Raw genomic sequence first — 15,465 nt, forward strand, 5'->3', positions numbered from 1 at the left:
TCTCAGTGACATTAATTTGACGGCAGCTTGGCTCTAGGGTGGCTTCATCAGTCCATCTTAAGATCAGCCCCGCTGACCTTTGCTTTGAGGATCCACTTTAATCAATGATAGGCTGAGAGGGATGGACCCTACCGCTGCCTCCGCCGAGTACGAGCCCCAGCAGTAGCTAAACTCAAGGACTCCCTACACACGTCCCTTCCGGCTCCCCAACACCCCAGCCAGGCGCCCCAACAGCCTGTTCAAGCGCCCCAACAGCCTTAATCTTGACCGTCGGGAGGAAAGCTGTGATAACCGTTTTGGAGAGGTTCCTTGCGCCTGCCCTACGCGGCCTGATGACGTGAACTCTCTGGTCTTCCGACATACCAAGATAAACACAGCCTGGCTTGCCGGAAGCCTCGGTCCAGCGCACATCTGAAGGCAGCAGGGGCGGCCGGGGCGGGTCCCATGAGGAGGCCGCTGGGGCCAGGGCCCAGGACCGGGATGAGGAGGGCGCGCGCGGCCTCACCCCGGGCTACGTGCAGGACATGCGAGGCGAGGCGCACGCCTCTCCTAAGACGCCGCAGGAAGGGGTTACGCTGCGCACCTCGTCCCGGCTCTAAGGAAGGAGCTTTGGATGGGGGCTTGCGTTCCGTCCAGCTTCTGGGGCTCACTTCTGGCTCTGGGAAAGCCCCTTCACAAAGCGCCTTTCCCCGTCCCACGCGGCGCCGAGCTCCCACCTCCCACCCTCCCAGCGGGGGCGAGGGTGTCCCCTGGGAGAAATAAGGCGGAGGGAGCCACGAAATCAGGGCCAAGGGAAGAAAGAGAGACAGAGATGGATTTTCCCCCTCTGTTCTTGGCAACGACTTCCTTCCAGGGGCCCCAGGGACGGGGAATTTGATAACCATGTAACTTCACCCTTAGATAGCGCAGGCTTGTCTGGCTCTCAGCCAGGGGCGAGTTGGGAGGTGGCACAGGATATGAGTGCTTTCTACAAAAACTGCGAGTACTTTCTACAAAATCCATTTATCTTTCACCTTGGTCTCCTCTCTCTCTCTCTCTGGCCCCCTCCCTCCTTCCCTCTCCCGCCCTCTCTCTTTCTCCCTTTATTTTCCTTCCTTGCTTCTCCTCCCCTCCCCTCCTTTCCTGTCCCCTCCTCCCTTTGCTCCCTACGTCCCTTTCTTCGGTTTTCTTTTTCTCTCTTTCTCTGTCTGTCATTTTGATCTGATAGATTTGAGTTAATCATATTCCCCACAGTATTATCATAGGGCCATGCAAAGCCCTTCTTTTGTTCTCTTTTATTATTTTCCTCTTAATCTCTCATCTTCCCTCCTCAACAGAGGAACCCAATCTGTGTATTTAATGTGTGTCCTTCTAGTCCACCTTCCATCCTTAAAATATAATATTGAGTTTTAAGTACTAAAGTATTGTGTCAAATTTTTTATTATTTACATTTTAAATTCAAAATTTTGAAACTATTGAGATGTAGTTGGCATATCATAAACTACACATATTTTAAGTGTACAGTGTGATATTTTGGCATATGTAAACATCCATGAAATAATCTCCACAATCAATATAATGAACATATTCATCACCCACGAAAGTTTCCTGGTGTCCCTTTGTAATTTCTTCCCCATGTATCTTCCTGCACCCACGCATCCCTTCCCCACACAACCAGTGATATGTCACTACAGGTTAGTTTGCTTTTTCTAGAATTTTATGTCACTGAAAAAAGACAGTATGTATTCTTCTTTCACTCTCACTAATTATTTTGATATTCATTCATATTGTTGCATGTATCAATTGTTCATTCTTCTTTATTGCTGAGTAGAATTCCATTGTATTTTGTGTATTCCACAATTTGTTTATCCATTCACCTGCTGATGGGAATTCGGGTTTTTTCCGGCTTTGGACTATGACAAATAAAACCATCATGAACATTCATTTACAAGTCTTTGTATGGACAGATACTTTCTTAGGAGTAGAATAGCAGGGTAGGTATATGTTTAACTTTTTGAGACACTGCCAGAATGTTTTCCAAAGTGGTTGTACCATTGTACATTCTCACCAATAGTGTATGAGAGTTCCAGTTCCTCCACACCCTCATCAACACTTGGAATGACAGTTTTTTTTTTTTGTTTTTTTTTAATTAGCCATTCTAATAGGTATACAGTGGTATTTCGTTGTGGTTTTCAATTTGCATTTTTTTAAAGACTAATGATATTTAGCATCTTTTTGAATCTTATTTTCTACCTGTATATCTTCTTTCCATCACTGTCTGTCAGTTTGTCTTACTGTGGTGGCTTGCTATGCCACTGGTATTTCAAATACCAGCAGGGTCACCCATGGTGGACAGGTTTCAGTGGAGCTACCAGACTAAGACAGATTAGAAAGAAAGGCCCAGCATCTACTTTTGAAAATTAGCCAGTGAAACCGTATGGATCAAAATAGAATATTGTCTGACAGAGTGCTGGAAGATGAGCCTCCTAGGTTGGAAGGCAGTCAAAATACACAGTGGCCGCCATGGACTTGAGCATGCTAATGATTGTGAAGATGGTGCAGGACCGGGCAATGTTTCATTCTGTTGTACATGGAGTCGCCAGAGTCGGAGCCCACTCCATGACAACTAACAACAGGTAAGTCATTAGCATTTCTCAGTTCATTTCCCCATCTATTAATGAAAGGTAACGATTTTTAACCCTGGTGGCGTAGTGATTAAGAACTATGGCTGCTAACCGAAAGGTCGGCAATTCAAAACCACCAGGCACTCCTTGGAAACTGTACGGGGCCATTCTACTCTGTCTTATAAGGTTGCTATGAGTCAGAATCGACTTGATAGCAATGGGTTTTTTGGTTTTGTTAGGATAGACAAGGAGCCCTGGTGGCACTGTGGTTAAGAGCTCGGCTGCTAACCTAAAGATCGGCAGTTTGATTCCACCAACCACTCCTTGGAAACCCTACGGGGCAGTTCTACTCTGTCCTGTAGGGTCACTATGAGTTGGAATTGACTCGACAGCAACATGTTTGGTTTGGTTGGTTTTTTTTTTTTCGGATAGACAAATGCATGCTAGTCATAAAAACAAAGGCAATAGGCATGGATACGTTAAAGGTGGAATGTATTACTTTTTAAAAAGTACTATATTCAATAGTTAAAGAAAGCAAATAATATAGTAGTTCTTAAAGTGTGAAACAATGACACCTGGCCCCAACTCTCTCTAACCCCAGCCCTACTCTGAAAGCAACCCTTTTTACTGTTTCTAATTCTATTTTTTTTTTTTTTTTGGGTGGTTTTCTTCATATCATTAAAACTGTGCTTATACCAATGTTTTTCATATGTTGATATTAGATATTTCAGTCTATTTCTTGCTGTGATGAATGAGCATTTAGCTCACTTTGATCACTTTCCTGTCACAGTCTAAGAGCTTTTTACTTTCTTTTTATTGGCTGCCTTTGGAAATTCAAAAAATATACGAATACCTTTATTTCTTATTTTATGAACTGTAGGCAATATCTTTTTACTCCCCACTTTGTGAGTTGAGGGTATTTGCCCTCTACACATTTCTTCATCTCTTTCACTTTCCATCTTCCTTCTTTTGTTATCTAGTCTTTTACAAATCACTGGCCACCAGGGCTCCATTTCAGCTTCTAGTAGCCGGCAATCCTTGGTTCCCTGGCAATTTTCATGTGGCATCTGTCTTCCCCAGTTTGTGCTTACTTCTCTCTGTGTCTATCCTACTCTTTATATCGCTCAGAAATGATTAAGTTTATGACACATCCTACACTGATATGACCTCATTAACATAAAAAAGAAAACACTATTTCCAAATAGGATTATCATCACAAGAATGGGGGTTAGAATTCCAAGATAAATTTTGGGGAACACAGTTGAATCCATAACATATTGTCAAGGGTGATAATGTTTACAGTCAGTACTGCAGCAGGATGATTAAGTCTGTCTTTTCTTCCTGGTTGATTCTGAAAGTTGAAAATCTCCTCACAGCGTTTACCTTATGATGACTATGTGAACATTGTTCTCTGCAGAGCCAGGCATGTATTATGATTACATTTCTTTTCATGTACAACATTTTGTTTTCCTTAGAGTTGCTGCAACCTTCTGGGTACTGGGACTCCCATTTCCTCCTTGATGGTGCCACATACATGTAGGCAAGGATCTGAGCAACCACACTCATTGTTTGCCAGGCAAACCAGATAGTCCCATCCCTGAGCCCAGACCAAGGCTGTCATGGTTTGAATTATGTCCCCCCAAAAATGTGTGTATCAGTTTGGCTGGGCCATGATTCCTGGTACTGTGTGATTTTCCTATATGTTGTAAATCCTGCCTCTATGATGTTAATGAGGGAGGATGGGTGGCAGTTGTGTTAGTAAGGCAGGACTGGATCTACAAGACTGGATTGTGTCCTGAGGCAATCTCTTGAGATATAAAAGACAGAAGTGAGCAGTGAGACAGGAGGACCTCATACCATCAAGAAAGCAGTGCCAGGAGCAGAGTGCGTCCTTTGGACAGGGGTCCCTGTGCTGAGAAGCTCCTAGTCTGGGGGAACACTGATGAGAAGGCAGAGAGAGAGAAAGCCTTCCCCTGGAGCTGATGCCCTGAATTTGGACTTTTAGCTTACTTTACTGTAAGGAAATAAATTTCTCTTTGTTAAAGCCATCCACTTGTATTTCTGTTGTAGCAGCACTAGATGACTAAGACAAAGGCTTAGGGGCAGAGCCATGGACAGGAACTGTGGTGGTTAATTTTATGTGCCAGTTTGGCTAAGCTGTGATTCCCAGTGGTTTGGCCAAATACTAGACTAGTTGCTGTTCCATAATGTAATGTAATGTAAAGTAATGTAACGTAATGTAATGCAATGCAGTGCAATGTAATGACCTTCTATAATGTAATGTAATGTAATCAACCAGTTGAAAGAGGAATTCCTTAGGGTGTGGTCTGCCTTCAGACTATAATGTGTTTTGGCAGAACTTGCTCTCTTTCTTGACTCTAGCACTCTTCCCGTTGCCTGACCTATGGATCTTGGGATGCAAGCCTGCAGAAATCTCCAGTCTGCTGCCTAATGTAGGGATTTTGGACTTGCCAGTCCCTACGATTGCATGAACCAATCTCTTGAAGTGACTCAATCAATCGCTGTCTCTTTTTTTCTCTCTCTCTCTATATATCTGTGTGATGGTTAAGGTTATGTGTCAACTTGGTTAGGCTATGATTCTCAGTGGTTTGGCAGATATTATGTAATCATCCTCCATTTTTTGATCTGATGTGACCAGCCAATGAGTAGAAAGTGGAGTTCCCTTGGAGGTGTGGCCTGCATCTTTATATATAGGGATGTTCTGGCAAAGCTTGCCCTCTCTTGATCCTGCATCTAACTTGTCATCCTCTGACCTCTGGTTATTGGGAAGTGAGCCAGCAGCCTGCTGTCTGACCTGCTGATTTTGTATTCCTCAGCCGTTGCAACCACATGAGTCAGGAGAAGCGTCCAGCCTGATGCCTGACTCATGGATTTGGGACTTGCTAACCTGCACAACTGCATGAGCCATTTCCTTGAAATAAATCTCTGTATATATTTATATATACGCTTCACTGGTTTTTCTCCTCTAGGGAAGCCAGCATAAGACAATATGTATCACTGGTTTTGTTTCTCTAGAGAACCCTTACTAAGATAGGCAGCCAACCAGGCTACCTCTGGGTCCACTGAACTCCTGATGGTTACCTCCTGTATGCCACCATCAAATAGATGTTTTTAATTAAATATTTAGTCCATCTTGAAATTAATTTTAGTTATGTGTTATGAATCTGTATTAATTATTTATTTCAGTGTAACAAATTACCCCAAAACTTGGTGGTTGAAAACAATAATAATAATTTCTTTTCTCTTGGTTTTTGAGGGACAGGAATTCAGATAGGGTACTATGGGGGATAAGGAGCCCTGATGGTGCAATGGTTAAGCAGCTTAGCTGCTAACTGAAAGGTTGGTGGTTTGAGCCCACCTAATGGCTCCATGGGAGAAACGACCTGGTGATCTGCTCCCTTAAAAATTATAGCCTAGGAAACCCCATGGGGCAGTTCTACTCTGTTGCTATAAGTTTGAATTGACTCGATGGCACACAACAATAACAACACAGTGGGGGTGGCTTGTCTCTGGTCTACACTGTGTGGAACAGACTCAAAGGCTGGGACCTGAAATCATCTGAAGGCTTGACTGAGGCCAGAAAATCCACTTCCAAGGCGGCTCACTCACATGGCTTGTTAGTTGATGTCTTAGTGTCCTAGGGCTGCCAAAACAAAATACCACAAGTTGGGTGGCATAGAAGAATAGTCTCACAGTTCTGGAGGCTAGAAGGCCAAATCAGAGTGGCAGCTGTGTTGATTCCTTCTGAGGATTTTGAGAGAGAAACTGTCCATGCCTCTCTCCTAGCCTTTGGTGCCTCCAGCTGTTCCTTGGCTCTCTGTGGCTCTTCTCCTCTTTGTAAGGACACTACTCACATTGGATTAGGACCCCCTTTACTCCAGGAAGCTAGCTGATAACATCTCCAAAGACACTAGTTCCAAACAAGGCTACATTTGCCGGACCAGTGGTTAGGACTTCAACATATCTTTTCAGGGGATACAGTTCTTTCCATAACAGTTGGTTCTGGCAAGTTGGTTTCCTCCCCATGAGGGTCTCTCCACATGTGGGCCTCTCCACAGTACTGCTTGAGTGTCCTTGTGATGTGGAGGATAGTTTCTCTCAAAGCAAGTGATCTGAGAAAAAGAGAGAGCTAGGCAGAAACTGTATCCTTTTTCTGACACAGCCTTAGAAGTCACAAAGCATCCCTACCACTACATCCTATTCATTAGAAGTGATCCAGGAAGCCTGGCGCGCTCTCTAGGCAGGGGAATTAGGCTCCACCTGTTGAAGGAACCAAGAACCAGTTGCCCCAATGACTCCATGTGTGTCACAGTAGAACTGCGCTCCATATGGTTTTCAGTGGCTATTTTTTTAGAAGTAGATCACCAGGCTTTCTTCTGAGGTACCTCAGAAGAAAACTCAAACTTCCAACCTTTTGGTTACCAGTCAAGCACGTTAACCATTTTCACCACCTAGGGACTCCTGTTGAAGAAAAGAGTGTCGTAATTAGAGGACATATTTTAAAACCACTGCAGAATCTAACTTGGTTTTGTCCAAGTTTATAGGCAGATGTCCAATATCACATATTGAACACTCTGTGATTCCCATACCAATTTGAGCCATCACCATTTACATTCATTAAAATCAATCAAAATATAAATGTCAGTCTATTCTGTTTTCTTGATCTATTTGTTTGTTTTTCAGCCAGTGCTTGCATTAAATTATAATCCAGTTTCTTAGACAAGCTGCTTTCCTTGAGCACAGGAAGAACTAGGAGACAAAGAGGGCCCTGGAAACCTGAGGGGCAAAGCTAAAAGAGGAGGAAATACATCAAAGAAGGGAAAGGTGTACTGGAGGAAAAGATGAAAAACACACCGCTTTTCTCAGTGGTACCGACGGGAGGTGAGGCGGAGGCATGCCTGGGATGAAGTCCTGTGCTCAGCCCTAACACCAAAGGCCCTAGTCCTGATATTCAGATGCAGTATGGGTACTGTGAGTGCTGCACCCAGGTCAGATATGGCCACTGGTCCCCCTTCAGAAGGACATGAAGATGGAGCGTCTTTTCAACCATGGGGACATTCAAAGTCCATGAACACTCAGCCCCAAGGCAGACTGAGACCTGATTGGCAGGGCCTGAAAGAGGGTGAGAACTAAGGTGTTGGGAAAGGGTAGGGCTGGGATAACTCAGAAGCAACCTTGACTGAACAAGTAATAGAGTAAAAAAATTAGTGTTTAAAGGGGTCATTAACTTAGTGTATCACTGATCCCCACGAGGGCCTGGCTGGGAACAGGAAGGGCGAGCAGCAGGAATTCTGGGCATCGGCCAATCTCAGACTCAGGCAGGAATGGTCTCATGGGGCTGGGCACCCATTCACGGGAAAGCTGACAATGCAGGCACCCTGGAACCTAGGGAGGGGTGCACATGCAGACCCCACAGGAAGGAGTTGGCACAATTTACTCAGGGAATTAGGATCCTGGCTGAGTATCTGCAATTCAGGCTGGATCCAAGCTCAGCAGGGAAAAGGTAGACTATACATCAGAAAAATGGGGCCTTTTGGAGCAGGGGGAGCTAGTATCTGCATTTCAAACCTCTTCTGGTTTAGGAAGACAGGACTGATGTTAGGTGTCTCTGCTGGAAGGCATGTGGCATCTCATTGGCTGCCAGGGTGCTGGGGTTGCCTCAGGAACCAAGAGAATTTTGTCTCAAAGAGGAGGCTATCACTGATGGACTCATCCTCACTCACCCTTCTCCTCACCCTACCCCACAGCAAGGCCTAGTGGTCTCCAGGGCACTGGGCCTTTTACCTACAAACAGATCAAATTTACACATGGGTCTTGGCACCTGGGCCCACCAATCACAAGCTAAAGAAAACCCTCCTTGGGAGATTCAAGAAGGGCAGTTTGGCCTAAGAGCCTGCGGCCCTTTCATGCTCTGTCCACGTCTGTGTCGTTGGCACTGTCCTCCTAAGTGTGGCCTTTGAACATGGTGGCTCCTGGGAGAGTCTGCGCTGCTGAATGAGCTGCCTGCTCTCAATAACAACAGTACCAGTCATGAGGATGGCCACCATCTACCAACAGGACTATCGTGAAGTGCCCCAGAAAGCCAGTCTAACAGATCTACGCTAGCCAGTTCCAGAAAACATGTTCAGAAAGGGTCACAGCCCATCAGAATAGAGCTGTGGACAAAAAGCAGGTGGACATGCTGAAAAGTTTAGGAGCTTTGTCACTTGTGAGCTTGACAAATGGTTTTGTCCCAGAAACACAGGAGACAGGCTTCATATACATCGGCTCTCTGGATGCTGGGGATAAGATCCAGATGGTCACTGCCACCTCTGGGTTTTTTGTTTGCTCCTGAGCCCACATGTCCCCATCTGTGAAATGGGATTAAGCCTTGCCCTTCCACAAAATTAAGCAAAGGCATTTTATGTGTGTTAAGATGAAATGAGATCATGTCAAATAGAAATTATTTCCTTGTATGTGCCTTCCTCCACCAGATAGAGCAGGGAGAAGTCACTTTTCGTTTTTAAATTCCCAGCATCTGGAACAGGGTTTCGCTCATAATAGAATCCTCTGCAATCGACTGCGAAGAAAGGGGTGTGATATATATGCACTTGTCTTCCCATCCAGTTTCAGTCACACAGTACATGCACACAGAAATACTCACTAAAAAGGTGTTGAATGAACAAAAATGAATGAATGAATGCAGTTGCTATTGCTTTTTCTGGTGTCTGTGACTGAGGACAGGTGCCTTGGTGAGTTAGGCCACTGAGTTAACTACAGACCCCTGGCCACTGTTGTTTATCCTGAAGATTCACTTTAACGCCATTTCAACGATACTGTTCCCTGTAAAATCAGATCATAATTGTGATGAAGGTTATTGTAGTAGTTAAGGTTGTGTGTCAAGTTGGCTGGGCCATGATTCTAAGTGGTTTGGCCGTTATGATGTAATTTGGCAGTTGTATGATGATGTGACCACTTCCTGTTGAGATTTGACATAATGCGATCACCTCCATGATGGGATCCTCTGTGAGTAGCCAATAAGTCGCAAGGGAGTTTCCTCCGGGGTGTGGCCTGCATCGAATATGAGTGGACTTTCTGACAAGGGTTGCTGGCTTTTGCTCAATCTGGATCCTGCAGCTGGCTGCTGTTCATCTAACTTTTGGTACTTGGGACATGAGCTAGCGGGTTATAAGCCGTCTTGCCTGCCGATGTTGGGTTCACCAGCCCCTGTGCTATGTGAATCAGAAGAAGCCTCCAGCCTGACCCACATTCCAGCTTCTATAACCGTGTGATTTCCTTGATATAAATCTCTATATATATTTATACGCCTTACTGGTTTTGCTTTTCTAGAGAACCCAACTGAAGACAGCGATATAGGGATACATCCTGTCCTCCCCCCATTTATAATATGCATTTTAATGGGGACCTCTTTCTCTGAGGAGGATGTGGTTCTTAATGGGGACCTCTTTCTCTGAGGAGGATGTGGTTCTATCCTCATGTAGCTGGGTCCTCTCCAAATCCTGGTCTTACTATCCAACCAGTGTTCAAAAGAATGGCTCAGGATCAACTACGTGAAACCAAACTCAAATTATTATTTTGGAAAATGCTTTTCAACACTTCTCAACTAATTTATCTTGAATAGTTCACTAGGAAGTTGGATTGCCTAAACCTTAGACATCGCATGGGCAGTGAGATGCAAATTTTTGGGCACAGTGCATGTTGCCAATGCCTGCTCCCTGTTATGGGGCCCAGAGGGCTTTTGTCCAAGCATTTGAAGCAGACCTAAAACTCTTCTCTGAAAAAGAAAATGTTCTCTCTGCTATTGAGTCGCCATCAATCCCAGCTAAAGCAACTGTTGAGGCTCTGTAATTTCCAGAAGCACACGCCAGCCTTGCTTCTGCTCTGTACTTGCTGACTGCATATGGCTATTGCCTTATTCAGCATCAGAGAATGACTGCACTTCAGGTCCTGCAGGAGGATGCAGTCCTGACTCCTGGCTGCCAATCCTCATCAAGGGCTTGGATGGGAGAAGTAGTTATCCTGGAGGATCGTCTGACATTATCTCATATATGTGTTTGGCTGTTGCTCTTAGTTGCTGTCAAGTTGGCTCGATTCATGGCCACCTTAAGTATAACAGAAAAAAGCGTTGCCCGGTGCTGAGCCATCTGCATGATAGTTGGTATGTTTCAGTCCATTGTTGTGGCTGTTGGGTCAATCCATCTCATTGAGGGTTTCCCTCGTTTCACTGACCCTTGCCTGTACCAAACATGACGTCCTTTTCTAGCGATTGGTCCCTCCTGATGTCAGTGAGTGAGTTGAATTCTCGCTATCCTCGCTTCTAAGGAGAATTCTGGTCGATCCATAGGGTTTCGGTGGGCTAATTTTTGAAAGTAGATGGCCAGACCTTTCCTCCTAGTCTGTCTTAGTCTGGAGGCTCTGCTGAAATCTGTCCACCATGGGTGACCCTGCTGGTATTTGAAATACTGATGGTATAGCTCCAGCATCATAGCAAGGTACAAGCCACCACAGTGCAACAAACTGACAGATCGGTGGTGGTGTGTCTGGCAACGTGTAACTAAACCTGCACCAAGGTGGCTTAACCAAATAGGGTGAACCAAAGAGGTGCAATGTGTGCCTAACGACATAGGTGTCCCAGGCTCCTTCAGGTTTTCTGCCCTGTCTTGTTTATATCCTCCACACTGCTGATTTCCTGCTTGAGGATCAAATCAAAATAAAAGCAGATCAGAACCAAGTCCATCCGTCCTTGAAACTGGACCATACTCCATGGTCTTGTCCGGCAAAAAGGTCAACTAGGCAGCTGGATGTGTAGTCTGGACCTGGGAGGAGGGCTCTGGGCTGGAGATTTTCTTTGTCATATGGGAGCATATCCTCTGCCAAAAGTGTGGGATGAGGTGGGGTACTCCGAAGTTGAGCAGGGAAGGGGGGATGTTGTGGATTGAACTGTGTCCCCCCAAAATGTGTGTCAACTGGCTAGGCCATGATTCCAGTATTGTGTGGTTGTCCTCCATTTTGTGATCTGATATAATTTTCTTATGTGTTGTAAATTCTAACCTCTGTGATGTTAGTGAGGCAGGATTAGAGGCAGTTATGTTAATGAAGCAGTGTGGCCACTATTCCATGGCTTTCAGTGGCAAGCCATTGAGGTGGCCCTTGTCACCAACAAAGCTGCACCAGAAGCTCCCCGTGATTTACTGTGCTGCTAGAAAATGCTGTTGAGCCTCCAGGTGGCTGAGGATGCTGATTTGGATGCACTCAAGGTTGAGGGACATAGCCCTGAGCCTAGCCATGCTCTCACAAGTGCTGATGCTCCCAGGAGCTACAGGAGCCAGGCAGTGAGAGGCAGCCCTTGGAGCAGTGGATGGACTCGCAGGACCTTCTGTGGCAAGCCTCTGTGGAGGGCAGATGTCCACAGAGTGAAAGGATTCTATCAGGCACACCCTAGAGAGGCGCAGAGCAGAGCACTTCCCTAGGGCATGTGGTGGGCTTTATTGAGAATCAGTGACACAGTCCAACATCAGGGTTAATTAAATGTCATGGAAGCTGGACAGTTATTAACCTCACCTCTTGATTCCTTCTGATGATATATAATCCTGTGATGCATTTTAGATTCTGAGGCCTGAGCAAAGAGTTCAGTAGAAGAGCCCTAACCTTTCTGCTTTCAGAAAAAAGAACTGGTCTCCAGCAAGAAAGCAAAGTGGGCAGCGGTCTCGGAATGGCTATGCTTCAGTTAATTCTGTTTTGTTTACTACAAGATGCTCCTCAGGAGAGCGAAGGAATCACCGTTACAGCAGACCCACCTCTTTTCTGGTGGGAAAAGAAACAACTGTTGCTGAAAGACTTGGGCTCAGGTTCAGACTTTGCCATTTTGTGCCCAGTTTCCCAACCAGTGTTCGTTGTTATTAGTTGCCGTCAAGTTGATTCCAACTTGTGGGGATCCCATGTGTGTCAGAGTAGAACTGTGCTCCTTAGGGTTTTTATGGCTATGACCTTTTGGAAGTAGATCGCCAGGCCTTTCTTATGAGGTGCCTCTAGGTGGGTTCAAACCACCAACCTTTTGGCTAATGGTCAAGCACTTAATCATCTGTGCCACCCAGGGACTCCTTCCCAGCCAGTAGAACTGGGCTAATGTTCTGAACTGCCTGCCTCGCAGGGCTCTTGCTGTCAGAAGTGAACAATGTTGGGCTAGGAGTCAGGATCACAAATTCTAGCCCTTGCTATGATGGAAACTCACTGGGTAACTTTAAGCACGCTCTTTAAACTCTTTCTTTCTGAGTTTCTCAGTCTGTAAGAGGGTATGTGATAAAGGAAAACATCATGATAAATGGAGAAAAAATTGAAGTTTTCAAGGATTTCATTCTACTTGGATGGACGATCAATGTTTATGGAAGCAACAGTAAAAAATCAAATGATGTACTGCATTGGGCAAATCTGCTGTTAAAGACCTCCTTAAAGTCCTATAAAGCAAAGATGTCACCTTGAGGACTCACGTGCACCTGACTCAAACCATTGTCTTTTCTTTTTTTCTTTTATTGTGCTTTAAGTGAAAGTTTACAGTTCAAGTCAGCTTCTCATACAAAAATTTATACACAAATTGCTATGTGACCGTAGCTGCTCTCCTTATAATGTGACAGCACACTCCCCCTTTCCACCCTGGATTTCCCGTGTCCATTCAACCAGCTCCTGTCCCTTTTTGCCTTCTCATCTTGCCTCCGGACAGGAGCTGCCCATCTAGTCTCATGTACCTACCTGAGCTAAGAAGCACTTTCTTCATGAGTATCATTTTATGTCCCATAGTCCAGTCTAATCTCTGTCTGAAGAGTTGGCTTTGGGAATGGTTTCAGTTCTGGGCTAACGAAGAACCAGAGGCTATGTCTTCTGGGGTCCCTCTAGTCTCAGTGAGACCATTAAGGCTCGTCTGTTTACTAGAATTTGAATTCTGCACCCCACTTTTCTCCTGCTTCGTCAGGGACTCTCCATTGTGTTCCCTGTCAGGGCGGTCATTGGTGATAGCCAGACACCATCTAGTTCTTCTGGTCTTAGGCTGTGGAGTCTCTGGTTTATGTGGCCCTTTCTGTCTCTTGGGCTAATACTTTCCTTGTGTCTTTGGTGTTCTTCATTCTCCTTTGCTCCAGGTGGGTTGGGACCAACTGATGTATCTTAGATGGCTGCTCGCTACCATTGTCTTTTCAATTGCCTCATATACATGTGAAAAAGCTGGACAATTAGAAAGGAAGGCAGAAGAATTGATGCATTTGAATTGTGGTGTTGGTGAAGAATATTGAAAATATCATGGACTGCCAGAAAAACAAGCAAATCAGTCTTAGAAGAAATACCAGAATCCCCGAGACTATGGCCCCTGGACACTCTGCTAACTCAGAACTGAAACTACTTCCAAAGCCCACTCTTCAGAAAAAGATTAGATAGGCCTAGAAAACAAAAAAAAATAACACGTGAGGAACGTTCAATCAGATAGACGAGACTAAATAGGCAACTCCTGCCCAAAAGCAAAGTAAGAAGGCAGGAAGGGACAGGAACTGGATGAATGGACACAGGGAACCTGGAGTAGAAAGTGGGAGAATGCTGTCACATTGTGGGGATTGTAACCAATGTCACAAAACAATATGCATATAAATATTTGAATGAGAAAGTAACTTGAGCTGTAAACTTTCACCTAAAGCACAAAAACAAACCAACAAACCAACAAAAAACAACCAGAATACTCCTTAGAAGTGAGGATGGTGAGATTTCAATCGCTTACTTTGGATATGTCATCAGGAAAGACCAATTGCTAGAAAAGGTCATCATGTTTGGTAGAGGGCCAATGAAAAAGAAGGAAAACCTCAAGGAGACGGACGGACACAATGCCACAACAACAGACTCAAACATATCCATGATCATGAAGATGGCACAGGACCTGCACGTTTTGTTCTGTTATACATACGGTCACCACGAGTTGGAGCACACTCCATGGCAACTAATAACAACAAAAGAGGGTATGATCATGCCTGTTCCACTGGCTTCTGTGAAGATAAAGGAACTGTGGGTTATTTTGATAAACACTGCGAGTGTAGCCATGAGGAGCAAACTCAGGTGTGCCTCAAAGCGGCTTAGGAATCCTCCCTGGTTTTACTTCAGATGCAGAAAGAATATGCTTTTTAGGATGAAACCGGTTGGCCAGGACGATTTCCGGCTTATCTTCCCAGGGAGCTGGGGGGCAGTCGGGATTTCCAAAATGAGGACACGCGACTCAACAGTTTGCAAGACCAGCCCAGTGTCCTCCCCTGGTCCCTCCAGGATGGTGCGGCTCAGATCAGCTCCTGCGCGCCACCTGGCGTCCCTTCTCCGCTACTGCCCAGAAACCACGTGTAAGAAAGTGCTTACAACCTAACTACGTACCCTGGTTTTGACCCGTCTTAGCCAATAGGAGGAAGGGAGGCGGGGCAGGGGCGAGAGAGAGCCCAATCATCTCCTGCTTTCCAAGGGAAAGGCGGGGCTTGGGGTTTACCACGTTGGGTTTGTCCGCAGCGCTAATTACTTTTTCCAAAGGCTTGAGGGCTTCACTTCGGCTGGCGCCGCTGCCTCCCGCGCTCTTCCTCTGCCGGGACCGTCCGCGGGCCTCCGCTGCCCCAGTACCATGTGTGACGGCGCCCTGCTACCTCCTCTCGTCCTGCCCTTGCTGCTGCTGCTGGTTTGGGGACTGGACCCGGCCGCAGGTAGCCTGCTCTCCAGCGCCCTATTTGGCCCCGCCTGCCCCGGCCACCTTCCTTCTTCTGCCCGGCGACATCCTGGGCTTGAGCCGGCGGACAGCGCCCGGCCCGAAGGCAGGCTTGGGCCGCGGCGG

The 15,465-nt window shown here is 45.7% G+C and overlaps 1 protein-coding gene and 1 pseudogene across 1 annotated transcript in view; one reads left to right on the forward strand and one right to left on the reverse strand.

Annotated features, from left to right (window-relative positions):
- Positions 1–15,260, reverse strand: part of LOC101342066 (sorting nexin-11 pseudogene) — an 88,869-nt pseudogene extending 73,609 nt beyond the window's left edge.
- Positions 15,259–15,465, forward strand: part of ADAMTS17 (ADAM metallopeptidase with thrombospondin type 1 motif 17) — a 479,690-nt gene continuing 479,483 nt past the window's right edge. The window contains exon 1 of the mRNA XM_004372648.2: positions 15,259–15,432. Within this exon, the coding sequence (XP_004372705.2) occupies positions 15,259–15,432 (174 nt within the window). The remainder of the gene's footprint in view (positions 15,433–15,465) is intronic.

This window comes from Trichechus manatus, unplaced genomic scaffold (assembly GCF_000243295.1).
Source record: "Trichechus manatus latirostris isolate Lorelei unplaced genomic scaffold, TriManLat1.0 scaffold00019, whole genome shotgun sequence".
Taxonomy (NCBI): Eukaryota; Metazoa; Chordata; class Mammalia; order Sirenia; family Trichechidae; genus Trichechus; species Trichechus manatus.